The following is a 22,259-nucleotide window of genomic DNA, read 5'->3' on the forward strand; positions in this document are numbered from 1 at the left end:
CCCGCCCCCACCTCAGCTCCACGCGACGCCACCCGTGTCTCTTCTGGAAGCTGCGTCTTAGCTCCTCCATCTCGGTTACAGATATCTGCCATAATTCCTCTTTGTATGTAGCAAGCACGCTGTATTCACAGGCAATCTCCACTATATGTGAGAGTAAATTACGATCCGACTCATCCGTATAGATTCCCACCGCGTACTTGATCATAATCTTTCCCCGTACTTGTTACCACGAGCTCGAATGCCCAACTTCTCCGTGGTTTGACCAACACCCTTTGCTGCCTCTTTCATTCCCTCTTATGTATGGTACATGTCAAGAATGCAAAACCCGATTATTTACATCTGTTTGGTCATCCTGACTTCGCACATGCACTCCCTTACTCACTTTTACCCTCCACATCTGCACGGTCTTAAAAGAACTTCCCGTTGCTGCCATTCTCGATGCTGCTATGCTCAACCACAGCCTCATCATCGTGCTCGTCGAAAGCACCAGGTCTATCGATGTTTCGTGGAAGAGGTCGGTCAAACGCGTCGAAGCGACGACCCTGAAACTTGGCCTTGATCCAGAGGAACCCGATGCGGAGAGCGCAAGCAGCAAAAGCCCAAAGAAGACCTCCGAAGGGCGCTGCTACGAAAGCACCTCGTCGTTGTTAGCAATCGTCATGGGCGCCGGAATAGCTTGCACTCACCGAAAGCGCTCCAGTCATTTGCGTACAATCCACCTTCCAACAACAGCAAGTTCCCGGCTAGAGTGACATCGCCATTGTAGTAGACAAGCCCAAACAAGAAGATGGTGAAGATACCCCCAAGGCCTCCAATAACAAAGTCGAACCCCCGGTAGAAGTAAAACTTGTCGCTCAGCCCGATGACGAGGCAAGGTACAACCGCTGCACTGACAAGATCACTGATTAGGAAAATTTGCAGGATATCGGGACTGCGCAGAGCCACGACGACAACAGGGAAGATGAGCGCCACAACGCACGCGCGGATGATCCAGATGTTGAGTTTGTTGCGGAAGAAATCGTTGCTTCCCGTGCTGATCATGGCCGATTGGAAAGAGTCAAATGCAGCAGTGGAAAGCGAGATGGTCATGACGAGAACAACACCGACAACCCACGCAGGCAGCCGTTCTAGCAACAAGAAGAAGGCCAAAGAGCCGTTTTCTTCGTCGCCAATGGTATACGCACCAGACCATGCTGCAAGCATTCCTCCCACACCTAGCAGAGTGAGGATGATCAGTACGCCCATACTGGCGAGTGAGACACCAATCCAGAGATCCCTGTCCGTGCGAGCGGCGAAAGTACGCATCCAGAAGCCTGAGAGGAAGAAGTCGTTTGACAAAATGGCGACAGGGAGGATGTAGATAAGTTGCCAGCCTAGGAGGCTGGATTCGAGGTATCGGGATTGGTCGATGAGGGAGCGGTCGATGTCTGTTTCTACGCCGACAGCAATGACGCCCATGATGATAAGGCCGATGACCATAACGCCCTGGATATTGTCGGTTACGAAAGAGACTTTGAAGCCCCCGAGTGCTGAAGTAAAGTTTTAGTTGATGCTCGTAGTTAGAGTTGCAACAAATCTTACAGGTGTAGATGGTAGTAACAGCGCACTCCACAATGACAACCGGAAGACCGTTCAAGCCCGTGAGTAGAGTGACGATTTGCTGCAAGGCCGAGAGCTCAGCGACCATGTACAAAAACATGGTGATGAGCGTGCAGACGCTCAGAAAGAGTCCTCCGATAGCTCCGTAGCGCTGCCTTGTCCATTCTGTCAGCACGAAGCCTTCAGGACACTTCCGTCTAATGATGGGACCCAATGCGCCAAAGACCAATAAGGGCAGGGACGATGATAGCGCGTAAACCAAGAGACCCTGTACACCAGCAATGGTAGCGATCTGAGGGTACGTGAACAAGATACCGGATCCGAGAGCTGTGATTAAAGAAGAAACCTAGGTCAGCCGTTTGCACGAAGGAGAATTGGGAGGGGGGTGCAAAGGGGGAAAGTAGCGGCAGCACGTTCCTCACGCAAGTATTATCTTGATCGAGTTCTTACGGTACTTCTCAGCTTCCCCTTCACCAGGCTCAAAACTACGCACAAGACAGAAGGCCAGGCGTGCTTCGAGCCCAGCTCTGGTTCGGCGCCCGCAGTGTAGCCGCACAAAAGACCACCTCCCATGTACCCACATGCGATGGGGAACTGCAACGAGTTCTACAAGGCTGCAGTAGCAAGGGGAAGTGGCTCCTGTGAGAGATCTCAATACGAACCTAGAGGATTTTAATCCAGCTTTGGCCAAGCATGGAGACGCGAATTGCTTTGAATTGAAGCATCTCGCCATCAACGTCGAATGCTGGACGTCGTGGCAACGATGGAAAAGCCGATACTGCCGCTGCTTGTTCACGTGGCAAGAAGCACGCTGGGTGCACGAATGCACTCACCACTAGCGATGAAGTTGAAAGCGAGCGGGACTCCTAGGCCGCAAAGTCAGCCAGTTGCTCTTGTTTGTAGGGCAGGAACGCCAAAGTCTGGCTGCAAGCGTGCGATGCGACGGTTTTCTAACCCTTTTGTGTGCGGTTACTAGACAGCCATTCGGTCTTGGACTGGTGTCGCAATCGCCATGCGACGTAACATCCTAGCACTCTATTCCCACACAGTTAGTGCCCTCGTTCCCACTGATCGCCCGCGGAGTCGCTGGTGTGAGCTTACAGGAAAGCGCCCAGGGTAAGGTAGATGATGGCGTTGGACGCTGGTTGTGACGGGATGCCCATGACTACAAGTACTGTCTGCGATAGGATGAAGTCAAGAAAGATGGGTAGAAGATGCACGGAGCCACGAGGTCGGGAACATGCAGGGTTAAAGACGGTTCGGCTGCCAAAAACTTTTGCTTGTTACTAACCCCCGCGCCTTGCTCGTTGCATCGCTAGCGCTGCGCGGAGGAAGGTCGCCGCTGATGTCAAGTTGATAGCAATCGCTGTAGCCGGCGCTCGTCCCCAGCCATGGACGTTTGCGTGGATTGCATGGGATGATGATGGAACTATAGACATTGGCTCGCTGCTGCTACTCGTGACAAGGTACACAAAGCCCCACGTGAAAGCCCAACAAGAACGCCCGTTGCTCCGTACCGCAGGAAATGCGGCAATCTGATATCAAGTGTTGGTAGCCGCCCTCTGCAGTAGTCGGGTCAGGCGTGTCTACCACGCGTGTCTGTCCCAGTTGGGATCTGCTGCATGTTAGTCGTCGTCGTCGTCGTCGTCACTGCCGTCGCAGCGCTGGATGGCTACTGACCCTGCACAAAGGCAGCCAGCACCTTGCTGCCCGTCTGCAGCAACGGATGGCCCACGACAATCTGGAGGAAGCGCTGGAGCCCTTCGCGTCGGTGCTCAATGACATCGTCCGAGAAGCGGTTGGTGAGCACCTTGCCCGGCAGCGGTGGTATTGTAACGCGCGCCGACTCGCGCTCGAGGATGTCGCGGAAAGCCTCAAACTCGCTGTAGCGACGGCGTACCGTCGACGACTTGAGCTTGAAGGCGGGGATGTTGGTGCGCATAACGATTTCGTACGTCGTGTACATGCCACGGCCGACACCTAGGCAGCGCATCAGCCCCCGCTCGCGCGCTCAACATGTGCCGTCTACTCACCGTGTGTCATGGGGTTTCGGACCTGTGCACGCGACAATTGTGAGCAGGGCGGCGGGACAGCATCGGGGCATCGCAGCTTCTGGCAAGCCTACCTCGATCTCCAGGAAGTTCTCGGGGGGCCCATAGAGCTCCTCGAAGCTTTGCGATCGCGCGTCTGGCAGCGACTGCATGGTGCAAGGTGTGTGGTGCGCGTGTAGGCGGCGGTGTAGCTGGCCGAGGGCTGGTCGCGCGAGAGGCAATGGCGGGGCTGTCGCTGCTAGCATCGCCTCCTCAGCCACATCACGCTCCACCAATTCATCCAAAGCGGGTTCTTTACTGCAATGCTCAGTGCGAGTATATTTGCGACCGCCCGTAGAGAGGTGGCGGGTATCTACAAAACGATAGGCTTAGCCCAGCCTCCTGTGTGTCTGGTTTGTCTATTAGGTACTTGACGACTCCAAGTTAACACTTTGTATCTTGAGCGTTGGTTTCTACATGGGTTGCTCGATCAATTGTACTCTAAGCTTTTGCCTATTTGCTCTCGTACAAGTCCGCTTAGCTGTATACAAGCAGACAGCCTCTTCTGCGGTATCGAAAAGCCGATGTGGTGCTCCTCGCAAACACGTCGTTGCTCACTATTTATTTTCCCAGTACAGTGATCAGCTTTGGGACTCTGCGGAACGCAACCGAAAGTGTTATTTGCATGCCAATTGTCATCTTGATGTATTGCATGTGACGACTGGCCGGGCAGCATTCCACGTCGCTCCCATCGTCTACACCTACCAGTGTTCACTCAACGCTAATCTCTGGCATTTTAGGCGAGTACTTTGCACCCAAACAAGTATCAAAAGTCACATGACGCAGGTACGTCTATAATTAGACCATGGGTGACAGAATGTGCTTTGCAGCCATGTGTTACAAATGTGATGACGTCATCTCATCAGGTATGCGGGCATCGCAGAGCACACGAAAAGTCACGAAAAGTCGTGATCATAGCTTGACCCATTAGTAGTGACTAACACAAGACTAACGCACGTATGACGAAGATGCAAACGCGCCGGTTTCTACGGTGAAAAGAAATTGTTGGTTCGGGGGGCTCCGTGACTTCCGGTTGTTGAAGCTTCGTGCTACACGTGGAAAGTGGAACTCGCGACATCGAGTTTTGATATACATATGTATAGCTTAATGCCTTAGGTGCTCCAAAGTGTGTCTGATTTCTGGTTTGCTCAAGAAAGCTGTTACTTAGACTGTCCTTTTCCTATTTGCCAACGACGTCATTGTTACTCCACATTAGAACTACCTAGCTGCTGCGCTCGAGCTCCGGTAGAATACCGAACTTCCTGATCGCTTTTAGCATTGTCAGAGCAACAATACCATTGCCATATTGGAGACCATTATCTGCACGATCCACAACCACAACAATGCCTGAGATTATCCTCTCGATCAACGCAGGATCCTCTAGCGTCAAGATATCCGTCTACAAGACTCCAGAAGATGGCTCCTCGGTACCGAAACAACTCGCTGAAGCTACCGTCGAAGGACTTACCGCGCCGCCCTCGAAGCTAAAGTACGAGCGCGGAGATGAGAAGATTAATGGTCAAGAACTGGAGCATGTCACTTCACAAGAAGACGGATTCCGCTACATATTGGACCACCTGACCAACGACCAAGGTCTTCCCGAGCTCAACCGAAAAGAAGACATACATTTCACATGCCATCGCGTAGTGCATGGCGGAGACTACCCCAGAAGCCAGGTCATTGACAAAGAAACATACCACCACATTGAACAACTCTCGGATCTAGCACCTCTCCATAATGCACCCGCTCTCACCATCGTCCGAGCCGTGGCAGACATCCTCCCTCACGCGAAAAACATTGCCTACTTTGACTCATCCTTCCACAATACGCTCCCAGACTACATATGCACCTACCCAATCGACCAAACCGTTGCCCACAAGAACAAGCTGCGCAAGTACGGGTTTCATGGCATAAGCTACTCCTTCATCGCGAAGGCGGTAGCAACACACTTGAGCAAGCCGCTCGAACAAACCAACATCATCGCCCTGCATCTCGGATCCGGCGCTTCGGCATGCTGCATCAAAGGTGGAAAGTCGCTCGACACGACAATGGGTCTGACGCCCCTCGCTGGCTTACCAGGTGCTACGCGCTCGGGCTCCATTGACCCTTCTCTCATGTTCCACTACACGCATAGCGCTGGCAAACCGTCGCACAGTTCTAGCGAAAAACTGCACATTACGCAAGCCGAAGAGATTCTGAACAAAAAGAGCGGATGGAAGAGTTTGACTGGTACTACGGATTTCGGGAAGATTAGTTCTTCAGAGAGAAAAGAGGACAAGCTTGCGTTTGACATCTTTGTTGATCGCATTTTGAATTATGTCGCACCGTACTTTGCCAAATTGGATGGTGAGGTTGATGCGCTTGTCTTTGCCGGGGGTATTGGTGAGAAGGGAGGGAAGTTGAGGCAGGCCGTAGTGAATGGAGTCAGGTGCCTAGGTTTCGCTCTCGATGAGGAGAAGAATGCGGAGCAGGTCGAGCATGTGGTTACAGATATCAGTGTTCGCGATGCGAGGTACAAGACATTAGTCGTGCAAACAGATGAGCAGTTAGAGATGGCGAGAGGAGTTTTGGGTGATAAGGACAAGCATGGAAAGGATTAGCTATCCAGAGAAACTGTGGAGCTGTTCCTCTATTCTTGATGCTGGGCTGGTAGTCTATAGCCTGCGATGAATGTCTTGGTGCCTTGTATAAGTATATGTCACTGAGTATCGCTCCCAAGTGCTGTGATGTGTTCCGTTTACCCAAACGCCACCCATGCTCCGATCCAATCCCCTGTCAAACACCATGCAAATGCACTAGGAAAACGCGAATTCTGGGGGCAGGTCTCCCGGGGTCTGAGCCGTGCTGTTCTTGCGAGATGACGAGGCGGTTCGCGATTACGACTGGGAAGCAGACTATACTTGACCAATGGGCGCTCCAAAGTTCAAAGGGGGGCTTTTGAGCCTGACGCCGTCGACAAGTTTGGTGGCGCACGGATTGCGCGATGCGGCCGATGCCTTGTGACTCAATGGCAAGTCCTCTTGGGCGTTCTCGGCGGGTGCGGGGGGAGCTGCAGGGTCGGGGGCACCCTTGAGTTTGCTGAACCTGTCCTGGTCCTTGGCAACCTTTTCGAGTACATCGTCCAGCACTTCGAGTGCTATGTGGTCGCTTGCACCATCGACGGGATTGGTAGGCAGCATCAGTGGGCCTATCAAGGGCTGGTCTTCTGGCGGTGTGCCCGCTTGCTCTTCCTGGGCAGGCGGCTCTTGCACAGCGGGCTGCTCGTCTTGCACTGGCGAAAGGGCGCGTGGAATCAGCGGAGTGTGGCCGGCAAAGCGCTTGTTGGCTTCGGGCAACGGGGAGAGGAGAGCGTGGGTCGGAGGCGGAGAGGGGAGGACTTGGTCGTCGACATCAGCCGGGGGCAGAGAGATGCGCGTGGGCATGCCCGGCCGTCTGTGTCGCCTCTGGAGCAGGCTCTGCAACGAGGCGCCATTGGAGTCGAGGGTGCCCAGCTGGGCGCCGGTCACCATGTTGTCGAGGCCCTGCAACTTGTCCGTTACCATCTCGGCGGGCGGAGTGGTAGTGTCGGGTGCCGTGAAGAGGATGTCAGGGCGGACATGCATCCTGCAAAGGCCAGCCCAGACGGTCTGGGTGTGAGCGTCGGCGTATGGCCTGCAGAGGTGAAGATACCGAGTCAGTCTATGTCGTGCATGCACTTGGTATAGTCCATCTCTCACATGGTCAGGGTGCATCAACTCTCCAAGGCGGTTAGTCGACTTCTGCGCCTTCTGGGGGCAGCAAACCAACCTACTGCACACTGCGGGCTCGTGGGCAGCGTCGGGTGGTGAAGAGACGAGCCAAAGCGGGATGCGTCGGAGTGGAGGACGTAAGACTGGGCGGTGGGAAGCGGCTGGCAGGAACGGCGTGGGTGAGATGTTGCTCATATCAAGGGGACGCAGCCAGCGCACATGCAGCGACGCGGCACGCGGCTACGGTGAAAGGGAACCCGCCCACGTCATAGCCGCCGGTTCCTGGCTGCATACGTCGCCCCCACCCATTGCAGCGCCGTGTGTTTTCCAAGGTTCCTTCTCCTGCAGCGCTCGCTTCTGGTTTCACGCTTTGTTTCTTAGTCTGCCAGAATCTCCAAGCCACCCGCCTTCGCGCTCGGCTGCCATGAGCGGGTGCCCGTGACCCGCGCCATCTCGCGCCATCTCGCGACATCATCGTCTCGACCGATACCGCGCGCGCACCACTTTGGTCGACCTCGTAACCCTTTTGAACATCGCTACCCTTGGCGACATGGAACACGCCTACACGTGAGAGCTCATTGGCAGCATAGGCCCTGGCTCCGATCGAGACCTAGATCCTGCTCTTCTCTCCCGCCTTGGACGCGAAGAGGGGTAATGTGTTGCTGAATGCACTCTCGAATTAGCCTCCGTGAACACAACAGCTGCCTACTCGTTCCTGAATCTTGCAGCCGTCTCTGTCTGCCCGATAGACCCCTTTCCGGCGTCTTCCGCTTCAGTTGCACATCGCCCCTTCTCAATTTGCATGGCTGGTAATCGCTACGCCCCCACTGCGCCAGGCCATGGATGCATTCCCGTACATCTCTCCGCAACTCAAGTACTCAGGCTTGACCAGGAAAGAAAGAGGAGGGCCGGCAACAAGGGAAAAGCCTGCTACCATGGACCAGGCTAATTCACCAGGTACCAATTCGGCACAAGCAGACCCCATCAACACAGCTCGGGAACACGACTCCATGAACAATCGCAGCTACGCGATTCCATTCCCCGGTAGCATGAACTCATCCGAAGATGACCTTCCACCATTTCCGGATGCCGAGGTTTCCTCACTGGCACTGGACAATAAGCCCGGTGCACGTTTGCACTACACGTACTACCCTGCATCCAAACCTCACGGCGGCCATCCGAACCCTTTCTCGCAAACGCTCATCGTTTTCCTCAACGGGCTCATGATGCCAAGAAGCTCATGGGATCCTGCCATGCGCAGCTTTCTGGAAAAGAGAATAGTGGGGCGTCTACCGTATCCTGCTCTGTTGAGCTACGATAGATATGGTCAAGGAGATTCAGATGCTGATCCCGACGACCAGCAACCACCCCCGTCCCACGGACACGACGCGATATCTGCAGTCAAAGCACTGAAGCAATTTACCCTACAAATCTGGAGGGAACACCTTGACGTCAACAAACCTACGCACTACCCCTGTCTCATCTTTGTATGCAACAGCATCGGCTGCGCACTTGCAAGACTCTTTGCGCAATGCTATCCAGGAACCGTATCTGGTCTGTTGTTCCTGGACAGCATCATGGCCAACTCGGACTACCAAGACCTGTGGCCGGACCCCGATGCACCAGACTTCAACTCGCACACACTACCCGAAGGTGTCACACAAGACGAAGTACGAGCTACCAGAGAAAAGTATAGAAGAATGTTCCATCCCGACGTTCCTAGTCAAGAGGGGTTATCCAGACGTAATCTGCCACAACTATTACCCTACGCAGATGCACCAAAACTCGAGGGCTACTTGGGCAGAGGCCCGTACCTCACAGTCGTAGGTCATGACTGGGAAACGTTTGCCGAGCAGTCGTGTACGTACCTGTCTCTTTCCAAGTCGACGCTTGGACTACAGAGACTAACCCGGCAAATAGACGAGGGTACAATGCAGACACCCAAGATTCTGACCATGACTTATGCCAACCCCGCTTGGCGTCGCTACAACGAAGGTCTCTGTCGCATCACGGACGAAGGCAAAGCCATAGGTCCCATCACAGCTGTCCGCTGTGGCCACTTTATCCAACAAGACGACCCCAGATTCGTGAGCGATGAAATGGTCAGCCTGCTCGATAGAGTCGTAAATCGAGTTCAGCAGGTTAGCCAGCGGGACTAAAGTGTGAGCATCTCTTGGAGCCAGAGTAAACCAAACAGGGCTGTATAAAGGGTCCGTAGATATTGTCGTGTACATGAAATGCCTAGTGTCTAACAAACAAGATTGCGTAAGGATCGAAAGGTCGCGCGTATATACAAGGATGTGGCATCCAATCTCAGAAGTCGTCCATATCTCCCATGAAATTGTCCTCGGTTGCGTCAACAGCCTTATGCCCCGCACTCGTGCTGTTGCTGTGATCTTCTTCTTCTTCTTCTTCAGCTTCAGCCTCGGCCTCGTTGTCGTCTCTTTGCTCGAGCAGCTTCCTCTTCTCCTCGTCAGCCAAGCCCGCCTTGTTCGCAGCCTGCATCCTCACGCTCAATGGTCGGTTCTGCATATAGCTCTCCATGTAGCTGGCTCCCAGACTACTCGGATATCCGTAACTGCCCGCTTGATCCACATCGTCAACACCACTCCCGTGTAAGCCGCCGACGTAAGTATCGAAATTCGTGTCGTCGTCTGCGAGGTCGTCAATTTCGAGTTCAGCACTCGTAGCTGGTGCGGTCGAGTAGATGGGGTCTGGACCTGCGGTGTCCGGGATCGTTTGCGTGATGTGTTGGTGCAGAGCGGGCGAAGGGTCGAGGAATGTGGGTGTCGCGGTCTGTGTAGGGCCCAAAGGTATGCTGGGGGACCGTGGGGAGGCAACTGGGGGGATGTGGGCGGCGGCGACGGATATGGGTGTCGGGGCTTCGGAGAGGAGCTTGGAAGCCGAGTTGATGGCGTTGGTCATGGGGAGAGGTAGGCTGTGGTGCACGGCGTCAGGGCGTTGGACATGGACTGGCGGGTCCGGGGTGGTGAGTCGCGGATCTATCATGTCGTCGAGCGAAGCGGTCGAGGTGGAAGCCGATGTTGCGACGCTGCTGGGCGAAGCCAGAGGTGGTTCGGCGACGGTGTCTGCGGGAAGGACGGTCTGGCCATGGATGACCAGACTGACTCTCTTCCGGCGCGATCGAGGCGTGTCCTTGTGCCGCAGCGCAGACTTCTTGGCTGGCAGCCTCAGCTGGGCTGGCTCTCGCAGCGCCATGGCCGCGGTGTCTCGGGCGTCGCTCGTAGGCTTCGGGTCGTCTCGGGCGTGCTCAGCATGTCCTGCGGCTGGCGTCTTCTTCTTTTCGGGCGAGCTGTCGCGCGCATCGAGCAAGGGAAGGAAGACGGGCGTGACGAGTCCATAGAGCTCGCGCTCCCGCTTGTGCACGCGCGTGTGCTTCTTGAGCCGCATCCTGTCGTCGGGCGCCGGGTCGAGCGGTGCAGCAGGGCCCGGGGCAGGCCCTGGGCAGCTCTGCTCTGGCACTGCAGGCGCAGGCTGCTGGCCGCCTGCCATGTCGCGGTACCGGTCTGCAAGCTAGGCCCAAATCAGTCTCTCACGGCACGCAGAGAAGGGGCCGGGACGCCTACCTCGTGGCCATGTCTGCGCAGCTCGGCCTGCTTGGCCGCGATGTAGTCCCGGATGTCGGCCTCGAGCTGCTGCCTCCTCAGCTCGACGCTGCGGGCCAGGGCGTCCAATTGCTCTCTGGTGCAGCCGGGGACCTCGGCCAGGCCCGCGTCGGCCGTGAGAAGCATCGACTGCAGTTCCGCGTTGGGCATGTGCCGGGCTGGCGTCGGTCGCCTTCGCGTGCTGGTAGAGGGCGGAGAGGTCAGTCGTCGCGTACCTGGTGTCGGGAGCGCCGCATTCGGGGGCTGACGGGCGGTTGGCCGGCGCCCAGCGTCGCAAAGCTTGATCGCGTGCTCGGGCGGCGTCCAGATGGTGCTTGCAAATCTCTGCCTCCGCCGCCGGTCATGAGGGGCAGCGCTCAGGGTGCCGCCCTCGCACGCTTTCGACCCGCCCAGCTTCCCACACACGCCTTGCCCTTTCAGGCAGCGCTCCGTGGGGGCTCTCCCATGCACAACACACGTACATGTACATCCGCTCCGGCATGTGCCAAGCCACCCTGCTGACCGACAAGATAGTGCATCAGGAACCGTCAGGAGCTGCCATTGCTGTCTGCTCGCCTTGCTACGAAAGCCATACAGGATGCAACCTTTCCAGGAAGCCGGCGTCTACGTTTACAAAGCTTCGCCAAAAGTCCATCTCATACACCCTGCGCGTCTGCGTAGCCCACGTCACCCCTTCACTGAGCCTCCGACACTCGTCTGCGTCCTTGCCCATGACCAGGATCAGATCCCTGGCAACTCTCACCTGGTTTCCCCATATCCGTCTGTATTGCTCCATCATGTCACTCACGATCTTGTGCGTGTTCCACTCACTGAGTGGCGAGTCCTTAGGCATGTATCTCCAAGCCCAGTACCTGCCGCGATCGTCTGCGAATGTCTCATTCCCACTAGCTTGCATTGGGTAAAAGTGCGGAGCAGACCACAGTCGCAGCGCCGAAAACCTGGCAGAGCCATGCTGAGCCGCGAACTTGTTTGCCGCCTTGACTATGTAGTCGCGATTCAAGGGTGTAGGATCCGCCAAGACAGCCTTGAATTTAGGTCTGGATTGGGCTCGGAAATCAAGGTAGAAATCTAGCGCGCGGTTGGGTTCGGCGGCGGCAGTTGCAACACCTTTAACTTGGGGTGTGTAAGCACTTTGTATGATGCCGGCTTTGTACAAGGTCATAACCACGGTACGTATCCTTTTACGCCATTCTATCGGGTAAATATCGTAGACAGGATCAAGCTTGCTTCGCTGATTGCGTCTCAGGAGCTCATCTCGATCTGTCCACAACTCTGCTGGCATATATGGATTGCTGACATGGCTTCTTCGATCAGGGGTTCGCTTAGCTCTTTCTTCTTGGTCAAACAGCAGGGAAGACCGGAATGGTAGGCCGTGCTCGGAAGCAAGAAACTCTTCCGTCTGGTAGAATAAGGCGATGGCGGCGTAAGCCTGGAAAGCCTCGTCAACGATTCGACGTTCACTTTGGATGAGAGGTGCCATGTGCATGAACTTGCAGAGCTCGAACGGGCCTGTGTTGATGTCGCTCATGACAAACTTGTCCATGGCCGTTACCATGGACTTGTGCTCCATATACCGGCCGAGGCCACCGGGCTCCAGGTCGCCCATGTGCAATGCCTCTTTCTCAACTAGAATGCAACTGTTAGTTGGTGTCACTCTAAGCGATGATAAACTCACCCCTGTGTATTGACCGTTGCCCATGGCTCCCGCACAGCTCTCGAATGAGATGTTTCCCTTGGATATCGTATTCTCGCTGACGGCGTAGAGCCGTTCTTAGCGTGTCCATAAGCTTCGAAGGAGAATCCCTGAGTTCGCTTGGTATCACAGAAGCACGTTTACGGTCAAACATAGGTAAGAAATGATCGTAACCCAGTGACCTGTCCGCCCATTGAAACTGTGGGATCAGCGTTCCATGATTACCGAATGCGTCGAGTTCTCTCTTCGAAGGGAGCTTGTCAATCGCTTTTCCGGCCAGAACACTAACATGAGGGTCGTTCGCCAACATGCGCCGCAATAACACTGCTCTTGGATCGTTCATTTTCTGCGATCCCTCGTCGGATTTAGCTTCGGATGCATCGTCTGAAGCAAATGACTCTTCATCAGAAGCAGATGACTCTTCATCAGTGCTGGCATCGCTGGCAATTTTCCACCACTTCCACTTTGTCCTCCGGTGTATCTTCCCAACAATCTCTCGGGGGAAGGGTGGCTGCGACTTGTCGCCAGGTGCGCGCCTTGGATATAAAAGGGCATCCTCTATTTCGTCGATCTCTGTGAAGAATCGCTCCTTGTATATCTCATCAATCGGGATGGGAAAAGCTTCTGCGCCAAGCTCGAAGTCATCGAGCATGCTAGGAACATTCTCTCCAGGCCGAATGCTGCGAACACGTCTATTCTCACGATCATTTGTGATATGTTGCACTATGTGCCGAACTCTGACAAGCATGTCTTTTCCCTTCCTACATTTGTGGGTACGTAAAAATGCCTGTCATTGTTAGCTCCTTCAAAGTAGATATCTTGACACTTTACGGACCTCTTGTATTTTGCCCTGTAGCTCATCTGCACTCCGACCGGGCGGTGCATCCCAGATATAAACATTATAATAATCGTTGAAGTTCAACGACCAAGCCCTGCAGGCGGTGGCCTGTTCGAAAAAGGCGTTATCGACCTCAACTGTGACGGTGTATTCATGTTTTGTAGACCTGCCACGTCCGGCCTTCTCGCGGCTCAGCCAAAACTCCTCCTTTGGTGGTTGGATTACGAATTTGCCAGTCACCGGATCATGAACCAAAACACGAAGGTCGGCCGACTCCATTGCTAGGCACTCAAGGAATCGACGATTGAGGGTATCGTCACGCTTGACGATACCGCAGAGGATGTTGCGTGATTCCTTAAAATTGTACGACCGTCCCGAACTAGCACGACCACTAATCCTATGTTGCGTCGTTTTAGCTTCGGCGCCGTCGACTTGGAAATAAGGTATGAAACCGAGAAGCAGGAGGCATTGACGATTCACATCGCCCACAAACTTCGTCCACTTTGGAGCCGGGAACAACCGATACATTGACAGTATCGTGAGCTCGAAGAACTCTTCCCAGTTTCGACAAAGCGCAACGGCATCGGCGAGCTCGGAGTCTTTCGCGATGATAGAGAAGTGAAACCAGCCGCTGCGGTTGAGAGCGCGCTCGTTACGGTAGTAGTACATATGGCGGCCACAGACCCTGATCTGGATTCGCTGTTGGGCGTCGATAATGTCCATCAGGGCGAGGTCTTTGGCAATGTCTTTTGGTGCATCAGCCCCATCCCTTTCACGCATGAAGTCCGCACACGCGTCTCGCATGTTCTCAAGACTGGGACGCTCCAGCTTGAGGCAAACATCTCGTAAATGTTCCCTTGTCACACCTTCGCTTTGCAGGAGTTCCTCTATGCTGCCGGCCTGGAGTGCGATAGGCAGGAGTGCACTTGATGCCAAAAGAAGTCGACAGAAGAGAAAGTTCTTGATCTCACAAATCTCATCCAAGAGCGTCTCGATCTCGTCGTGAGGAACTACGGGAGTCGTCGTCCTTGGGCTTAAAAACTCAGGAAGATATTGGCCTGGCGCGCGCTCGAAGTTGACAGGCGTCTGAAGTCTCCTGCGCATCTGTTCCTTGGTCTCCATTATGATGGACTTCTTGCCCGTCGCGGCTTGTCCGGTGGCTTGGTGCGAAGATGTCGGTGCGGCAGGGCCATCAAGCTGAGATGCCTCCACACCTGCGCAATAGTCTTCATGTTCCTGCTCACTGATCATCAGAAACATATTGATGAGCTCGACATAGCGACCTCTTTCGTAGCCATAAATATCTTGAATGGGGTCCCACTGCTCTTCCCATTCCTCTTCCTCTTCCCTTGACATCGTCTGGGCGCGCTCTGCATATACTTGGTTCAAGTACTGTTCTTCGCGCCTCTTGATCTCTCTAGATCGCATGTCCCGTTGACGACGATCGAGTTCCTTTTCGTATCTTTTAAAGAGCTGAAACTCCAGCTTCACCTTCTTTGCTTCGCTCTGCGCCTGTTCCTCCTCCTTCTCCTGACATTCCCTCACCCAGTGATGCCACCGCTGCTCTTCATGAACGACTGCGGCGGCTCGTTTGCCAAGCTTCTCGAGAGCCTTCACCGTCTCGTGTTTGTTGTTTTGCAGTCGGTCCAGATATACCGTGTGACCATAGTTATTGTCCATTGCAAAGAAATGGCGATGATGCAGTTTGCGCGCTCGGAGTACACGATCGAGCAGAGTGTATCTTCGAAATAGATATCTCTGTAATTCAGAGATTGCTGTTGTTTGCGTGATATCGTTGAAGTCTTGAGCGATGAGGGATCTGGTAGTGTTTGCGAGGTACGCAGGCAGCTCCAATGAGTCGAGGAGGCCATTTCGCCGCTTGTATCCCTGGTAGAGAGCTGCGTAGTGTTAGAAACGCTACGACAATAGCGACTTCTGCTTACCGTGGCATTGCCAAGCATGAAATGGGCAGAATTTGCCATCTCGGGAAGTGGCTTCCTGGCTGCACTCCGTCTGTGCATCAATGTCGGATAGCAGCCGCGCGCAGCATGTCGGGGCCATGATGGGAACGAGGAAGCCAAGCAGCACCTAGGGCACAAGATCTCTCGAGCGTGGTTGAGCATTCGGGTGCGACCATGTGGACAGTCCTGGGGAGCGCGCGGACGCTCGAGCCAAAACGCTAACCACGTGGCCCCACAGCCTGGAAAGAGCGGTGACTCGGCCTTCTGCCGACATCTGGAGCCACCACTATGATGACGGGATTGATGGTATGATTGACTCCATGTTGTTTATGAATAATACAGCCCCCAGCAGCAGGAGTGATGGATTGATGAGCCGATGCGACTTGTTCGCGCGCAGCCCCCTCGAGGTCTAGCCGCCTTATGCGCGCGACCTAGGTAATCCCAGAGCAAGCTACACGTGCCAGTTTAGCACATGGCGCTCGCCATCGTTTGCCAGAGACTCTAGAGACGAAGCAGTAGCGCGCCCAGTCGCCTCGTCGACTACCAAATCATCTAGCTCTACATAGTTCTTGGATCCACGTGATCCACGTCCGAACACTTCCTTCACAGATTCTCCGCTGACCGATATATCTGGCGTCTTCTTGCTCAATTGTCGTGTGCTCAATCGGTTCCCCGAGCTCCCAGCGTTGGAAGGGTTCGATCTTGATTTGCTTTTACTCTGGCCCGTGTAGCCTTCCATCGCCGAGTTGAACGCCTGCCTGAAAATGACGCGAAGTACGGGAATCGAGGTAGCCACGATGGCCATGGAACACTCTGCGACGGCCCATATGATGGAGTTGTACGATTCATCTGTGGCTGTTAGCAATGATCCGTGCACGCCTTGAGATGCCTTACATGATACATCCTGGACTGTCAATTTCTCAATGTATGTGGATCTGATAATTGACGTAACTCCAGCTCTTCAACCAGGTCAGCGCAGTCTTCAATCCGGCAATGCATGAACTTACAGTATTCCCAGACTCATGGCGACACCTGCACCGATCTTCTCTGCGGTACGCATTTGCAGATTCCAAAGGATTTTCCACGGCAGCACAGCAAGACACACATCCATAAGTGCTGACCACACTGCGTCGCATGTCAGCTAAGGAATCAGGGTACACACTTTGAGGCTGTCTGCTCACCAGCTTGGAAACGCCCATACACGACAGAGGGATGCTTGTCAATGCACTCGCCCGGTATGAGGTCCACAAAGGTTTTGGCCAGCGGTTTGCATTGTACCCATGGTATGACGGTGGCAGGGACTGCGAAAATCGCCAGGGTAGAGATCGCAAAGATTACGAAAAGTCTGACCCGTCCGTCCGTCAACCGAAGCAAAGTGAGTCCAAAGGAGATCTTGCTGAGCGCAATAGCGACGGTATATATCGTCAGTTCCGCCGCGCCGATATACATCATTTTATCAAGATTGCGCAAATCGACTAGCGTAAAGATTAGCGTTCCGAGCTGTGAAGTGTGCAATTCTCCTTTGGCAACTTACGGTCAAGTGTATGTTTTCCGTAGCCTATGTTGATAGACAGTTGGTTTATGGTAACTTGGACCAGAAGTAAGATCTATGTCGTATGAGTCAGCTGCTCTTTGCTTAGGGATGTTGTGGCACTTACCCAACTGACGGAAAGTGTGCAATCGTCCAGCCACAGCTTCCCTTGACGCTGCCGAATATAAAGCCGCGAGAACAGAAAGACTGCGGAAACAGAAACGAGCGACCAGGTGACGACGGACATGAGCGGTCCATGGCTCTCGTCTGGGTTGCTAACCCAAGAATCGTAGGCAGCCATTTGGATTGGACTCAAGAATTACGCAAAGGAGAAGGAATTGAAGCGAATGCTCCTTGGCGCTATATCAAGATCCAGTTGTGGTGCTTCGTTACGATGCTGACGTGGGACAAGGATCCAGTTTATATCGAACGATGTCGAGTATACTTAGGGTTGCGGATGTAATTTGGCCACCTGGGTAGTGGCCGGTATTCACCCTTTTCCTTGGGTGGTGGGTACCCGGCTGAGATCCGTCTCCTATAACGCAAACTAGAACATTGGGGCTGTTCTGAAGTACAAACTTGGCATATGCTTGTGGGGACGCTTAGAATAGTACGTAGGTATCATTGTTCGCCGCCAATCATGCAGTGGGGTCTCTCTGCGCGAGACTTGAACTCGCATGCGACCCTACTTGGAGCCCACGCCGGGTAATGCACCGATCTTGTTGCATTGGTCCCCGAAAGTGGTTTGTCACCCATGATCGGCTTTTGGAAACTATAACATCTTCAGTCCGACGTTGTCCCTGCGTTGGGCTCTGACTTGGGTAGCGAGGAATATACCTTCAACCTACTAGCACGTATGAACGACGGCCTAGGTAGACATCATGCCCGCTAGACCACATGCGCTGGTCTCGGATGCGTCTTGGCCCGATGTGTTATTGCCGGCGGGTTTACATGCCCAGGTGTTCACCAGCGCAATCTCCATTTCCGCCGCATGGAAGTAGGGCGAGGGCGGGATGCATAGATCACTCAATCTTCTTGCAGCCTCACGCGTGTTGAAAATAGATAACCCGCTTTTGATCGATGCGGGCAACGTTCATCATCTCTGTACAACGTTGGTCAGCCAAATGCGGTAAAAAAGGCGAGATCTAGCTGCCGATCTAGAGGCTTAACTACCTAGGTACCCACCCGAACACGGTCCGGCGCGCTTGGATCGCCGTTCAGGGCTCAAAAGTCTTGGGACACTCGCTCGACATTCCTACGATGTACCCAGTGCAAGCCTAACTTCTTGCCTAGGCAAGGCTCGAGCGCTTTATTCTCCTTAACACCAGTCGCGGGATTTAGCAAACCCGGGAACGGACTGAACCATATGGCTCGCGCGAGCGGATTACGGCTGGTCAAGGCGTGCAGAGAGAACGCCCACGTCGATCTCTTTGCTCAGGCCCTCCACCCTGCGATTTGAAGCAAGTAAAGCGGGCTGTCATGACTGTGCTGGAGGGTACCTGACCCCGGATTGGCATCTCTATCGGCGACAGTTAGATGGAGAGTCATGGCGGCCCACGTATGTGCAGCACTCATTTGCCACTATGAAACTTAAACGATCCGTCCCTGTCGCTGACCGCATCTTCCTCAATCCAACTACACGTCCTTCCTTCACACTCTTTCCCGAACATCCGAGCTTGTTGTTGCAAACATGAGGGTCTCAGTACTATGCAGCGCATCGCTCTTCTCATTGGCGACCTTCGCCTTCCCTGCGAGCATGCTCAAAGGCGACATCAGTGAAGCGACCCTTGCGGAAATCACCGCTTTGACAGAGAATATCTCAAGAGATTTCGAGAGTAAGCGATCGGGTACCCACGTCAAACGTGCATTCAACGCAGAGGCTCAGCGCATCAGTGTCACTGGTGACCATAAATACGTGAGTAGCCCTACCGAGATGCGCGACATGTAGTTGCATTTGCTAACGACTTCGTTGTCAGATTGCGCCAGGCCCCAATGATCTCCGTGGACCCTGTCCTGGTATCAACGTGATGGCAAACCACGGTTACCTTCCCCGAAATGGCATCTCCACAATCACACAAATGACGACGGCCGCCAATGAAGGTCTGCATGCCTTTACGCTCTTATTCACGGACTGCTAACAAAGTCAGTGTTTGGCATGGGCCTGGATCTTTCCGCATTTCTGGCAGTCTACTCCGCCGTCATGGCCGGTGATCTCACCTCCTTTTCGATTGGCGGCAAACCTAAGACTGGTGGACTCCTAGGCGGTGTCACCTCATCACTCGGCCTTCTCGGAGAACCACAAGGCCTGAGTGCGTCACACAACCGCTTCGAGGTTGATGGATCTCCCACGCGAGGGGACTTGTACTCAACGTATGTCATTCCCGTTTCTTCTGCATGTTGCATGGTCAGCATAACTCATTACTCGTAGGGGCAACCCCATCTCTCTCAACTTGGACTATTTCGAGCAGCTCCTCTCTATGCCTCTCGGCGAGAACGGGATTGATATCCCCGTCTTGACCGCGTTCCGCCTTGACCGCACGAAGCACTCGATTGCTACGAATGGACATTACTTCTCAGGCCCACTCACGGCCCTTGCCCTTAACCCCGCGACATATCAATTCACCTACCGTTTCTTCGCCAACCACACTGCTGAAAACCCAGAAGGCTACCTTGATGCCGAGACACTCATGTCATTCCAGGGTGTTACTGGAGAGAAAGGTAATTACAAGTGGGCTCGTGGGCAAGAGAAGATCCCCGAGAACGTGAGTACCCACGGTAACACCATCCGCTTGCATTCGCTAACACACATCACAGTGGTACCGCCGCGTCATCGGCGACGACTACAGCATCCTGGCCTTCACTTCCGAAGCCCTTTCGCTCGAAAAAGCCCACCCCGAATTAATCCGAATCGGCGGAAATACTGGCCAGCCAAACACGTTCACTGGCGTCGATGTTGACGACTTGACAGGCAACGTTCTCAACGCGCAGACGCTTCTCGAGGGTAATAACCTAATGTGCCTTGCGTTCCAGGCTGCCAGCGAAGCTGCTCCTGACGTCCTCCGCGGATTAGTTGGCAACGTCTTGATCGCTGTGCAAAAGTTGGCTTCTGTTCTAGACCCGATTATTGCGGAGCTTGGTTGCCCCGAGCTGATTAAGTACGATGCAACCCTGTTGAAGGCTTTTCCTGGTGCCGGAAGTGGGATGTAGAGTGCGACTCTATGTCTAGCGAACATGACAATTAGACTTTTTGCCTTCAAACCCTTCTTGTATTAATATCACGAACCTTTTGTTTACCTTACTTGTCTTTATTTCATCGCACTTCGCTAATTTGAAGCACATGTGGCACAAACTACCGTGGTACTCTTCCGCTATTCGATGCTTCTCGTGTATGCGTATATATCATGTGTCTATCGCAACGCATTAGATCTCTAGTATCTCCAACTATCAGATACTTTTCCGCGCCATCTTGGTTTCCATCTCCACAGCATCTTCTAGCGAGTTAACGGCGATGTGCCATGCTTCTTGTGGAGTGAAACGTCGTCTGAAACCGTGAAGATCACGACGAGTATAGAGGAGACGAAGAGATTGAGCCTCTGACATGGTAGACTGAACTGTGTGGGCGTGGCTGAAAAGTGTGAACACGTTAATTAGGATTGATGTACACTTGCATGAGCGCACTGTCTACTTTCTATGTGTATTACTGTAGCATATTTCCTCATATGCTTCGCAAGCCAGTCCTGTCCTCCTCAAACAGAGGACGGACTTGTCGTATAGTCTACCTTGCCACGAGGCGTGCGACTTGGTTTCTTTTCCTGTCAACGACAGCAGCTTTGCCAGCAAGTTTACTCTTCAAGCTTCATGAGAGCTGCGGTGGGTATGCCTCTGCCTTGTCATGTCGTCTTGCATTCCAAGGTGACGTATCGCTTTTATGACTGGGAAGGAATGGCCTGTTCATCCACGATACCGTCTGTTGCCCAGCACAGCCGCATGCTTGCGCCGGCTTGTTGATGTTTCCACCGTAATGCCACCCAGCAGACTCAGTCGCCGCCTTCCTCTTCTTTCCGCTTTTCTTCTGCCTCAGCCTTCTTCTTGTCCTCCCATTTCTGTTTCTTTTCCAACAGCTTCTGGAGATTCTTTGCGCCGTTAAAGACACCATACGTCTTGGCACTACACGCCGCACACGTGGGATCTTTGCGATATCTCTTCAAAGCGCAAGGCTCGCAGAAGTAGTGTCCACACTTGGTGATGATGGGGCTCTTGTAGGGCGTCTTGCAGATGATGCAGACAAACGGTATCTTTTCGAGTTGCGCCAGATCCATTCCGTCTTCGTCCTTTTCCTTCTCATCCCTGTTGGCAGAAGCGACAACGGTGCCTCCAGGTTTCTTGCCTTTGGTCGACATGTCCCACTCGCGGTCTAGCTTCCAGCCTGCCGCGTAGTCTTCGCGCGCGTGCAAAAACTTGCAATTGTCGCCGAAGCCACAGAAACCAGTCTGCTTGTAGTCCTTGCACACATCCGGCGTGTAATCTGTAACGGTAATCGTCCGTATGTTTGTCGATGCTTTCATGGGTCCTACTTGGCGACTGGGAGCGTCGGGGTTCTTCTCTATGAGTTGGTGAGGCTTCGTTCGCGTGCTGCCGAGCAGGTTCTTGGAGCTGAGAGCGTCTCGGGCATTTTCGTCGTACCAGTTTGACTGCTTCGTCGCATCGTTGCTTGCTTCCATGACCGCCGAGCGATTTGCTGCGTATTGCGTTGTACTTGCAACTGCCGCGTGCGTCTTCTGGTCTGCAGTCGACGCCTTGAGTGCGTTGTCGTTGACTTTTCGCCGCTTCACCACGCGGCCATGCTCGCCCTCTCCTTCTGAGCCGGAAGAGAAATCCGAATCCGACTGCGGCAGCGGCGCCGGGGCCACCTTCCGGGGCGCAGCTTTTGCTGCTCGCTTCTTGAACTTGACGACGGGTGCTTCCATGCCGGGGGTTTCGTGGGTGGCGGAGGTGCGAGATGTTGGACATGTAGGAGTGAGGCACAGAGAGGCAGCCCAGCTGTGGCTGATTAATTCGACGTCACGTGATGCGGTCCGGGATGCCGGTCGTGGGGTAATGCGATGCGCGTCGTGCTTGGGTTGCTCCAATCGCACACGCAAACAGCCCCTCGGCCCGCGGCACTACCACGACAGTCTCGCAGTCTAGGCAGCA

General features: G+C 54.0%; 10 protein-coding genes across 10 annotated transcripts; 3 read left to right on the forward strand and 7 right to left on the reverse strand.

Annotated features, from left to right (window-relative positions):
• Positions 1 to 407: 407 nt before the first annotated feature.
• J4E84_008237 (uncharacterized protein) lies at positions 408 to 1,699 on the reverse strand (the record flags this gene model as incomplete). Its single annotated transcript, XM_049390813.1, has 3 exons — positions 408 to 637; positions 687 to 1,529; positions 1,582 to 1,699. The coding sequence occupies 3 exons, from the start codon at positions 1,697 to 1,699 to the stop codon at positions 408 to 410; spliced, it is 1,191 nt and encodes a 396-aa protein (XP_049241520.1).
• Positions 1,700 to 3,185: 1,486 nt separating this feature from the next.
• On the reverse strand, positions 3,186 to 3,802 carry SNX3 (Sorting nexin-3; the record flags this gene model as incomplete). The annotated part of the gene is made up of 4 exons (XM_049390814.1): positions 3,186 to 3,214; positions 3,280 to 3,579; positions 3,633 to 3,654; positions 3,725 to 3,802. The coding sequence occupies 4 exons, from the start codon at positions 3,800 to 3,802 to the stop codon at positions 3,186 to 3,188; spliced, it is 429 nt and encodes a 142-aa protein (XP_049241521.1).
• A 1,230-nt stretch (positions 3,803 to 5,032) lies between these two features.
• On the forward strand, positions 5,033 to 6,289 carry J4E84_008239 (uncharacterized protein; the record flags this gene model as incomplete). The annotated part of the gene is made up of 1 exon (XM_049390815.1): positions 5,033 to 6,289. One exon carries the CDS (start codon positions 5,033 to 5,035, stop codon positions 6,287 to 6,289), a length of 1,257 nt encoding a protein of 418 aa, XP_049241522.1.
• Positions 6,290 to 6,583: 294 nt separating this feature from the next.
• On the reverse strand, positions 6,584 to 7,291 carry J4E84_008240 (uncharacterized protein; the record flags this gene model as incomplete). Its single annotated transcript, XM_049390816.1, has 1 exon — positions 6,584 to 7,291. One exon carries the CDS (start codon positions 7,289 to 7,291, stop codon positions 6,584 to 6,586), a length of 708 nt encoding a protein of 235 aa, XP_049241523.1.
• A 965-nt stretch (positions 7,292 to 8,256) lies between these two features.
• J4E84_008241 (uncharacterized protein) lies at positions 8,257 to 9,576 on the forward strand (the record flags this gene model as incomplete). Its single annotated transcript, XM_049390817.1, has 2 exons — positions 8,257 to 9,277; positions 9,338 to 9,576. 2 exons carry the CDS (start codon positions 8,257 to 8,259, stop codon positions 9,574 to 9,576), a joined length of 1,260 nt encoding a protein of 419 aa, XP_049241524.1.
• A 154-nt stretch (positions 9,577 to 9,730) lies between these two features.
• Positions 9,731 to 11,193, reverse strand: J4E84_008242 (uncharacterized protein; the record flags this gene model as incomplete). Its single annotated transcript, XM_049390818.1, has 2 exons — positions 9,731 to 10,951; positions 11,005 to 11,193. The coding sequence occupies 2 exons, from the start codon at positions 11,191 to 11,193 to the stop codon at positions 9,731 to 9,733; spliced, it is 1,410 nt and encodes a 469-aa protein (XP_049241525.1).
• Positions 11,194 to 11,602: 409 nt separating this feature from the next.
• On the reverse strand, positions 11,603 to 15,254 carry J4E84_008243 (uncharacterized protein; the record flags this gene model as incomplete). Its single annotated transcript, XM_049390819.1, has 3 exons — positions 11,603 to 12,669; positions 12,719 to 13,416; positions 13,561 to 15,254. 3 exons carry the CDS (start codon positions 15,252 to 15,254, stop codon positions 11,603 to 11,605), a joined length of 3,459 nt encoding a protein of 1,152 aa, XP_049241526.1.
• Positions 15,255 to 15,986: 732 nt separating this feature from the next.
• J4E84_008244 (uncharacterized protein) lies at positions 15,987 to 16,559 on the reverse strand (the record flags this gene model as incomplete). The annotated part of the gene is made up of 2 exons (XM_049390820.1): positions 15,987 to 16,384; positions 16,556 to 16,559. 2 exons carry the CDS (start codon positions 16,557 to 16,559, stop codon positions 15,987 to 15,989), a joined length of 402 nt encoding a protein of 133 aa, XP_049241527.1.
• Positions 16,560 to 18,756: 2,197 nt separating this feature from the next.
• Positions 18,757 to 20,273, forward strand: J4E84_008245 (uncharacterized protein; the record flags this gene model as incomplete). The annotated part of the gene is made up of 5 exons (XM_049390821.1): positions 18,757 to 18,981; positions 19,043 to 19,166; positions 19,214 to 19,436; positions 19,495 to 19,828; positions 19,881 to 20,273. The coding sequence occupies 5 exons, from the start codon at positions 18,757 to 18,759 to the stop codon at positions 20,271 to 20,273; spliced, it is 1,299 nt and encodes a 432-aa protein (XP_049241528.1).
• Positions 20,274 to 21,103: 830 nt separating this feature from the next.
• J4E84_008246 (uncharacterized protein) lies at positions 21,104 to 22,033 on the reverse strand (the record flags this gene model as incomplete). Its single annotated transcript, XM_049390822.1, has 1 exon — positions 21,104 to 22,033. The coding sequence occupies one exon, from the start codon at positions 22,031 to 22,033 to the stop codon at positions 21,104 to 21,106; it is 930 nt and encodes a 309-aa protein (XP_049241529.1).
• Between the last annotated feature and the right edge of the window lie 226 nt (positions 22,034 to 22,259).

This window comes from Alternaria hordeiaustralica (genome assembly GCF_023758085.1).
Source record: "Alternaria hordeiaustralica strain BMP 2776 chromosome Unknown scaffold_20, whole genome shotgun sequence".
NCBI classification, from domain to species: Eukaryota; Fungi; Ascomycota; class Dothideomycetes; order Pleosporales; family Pleosporaceae; genus Alternaria; species Alternaria hordeiaustralica.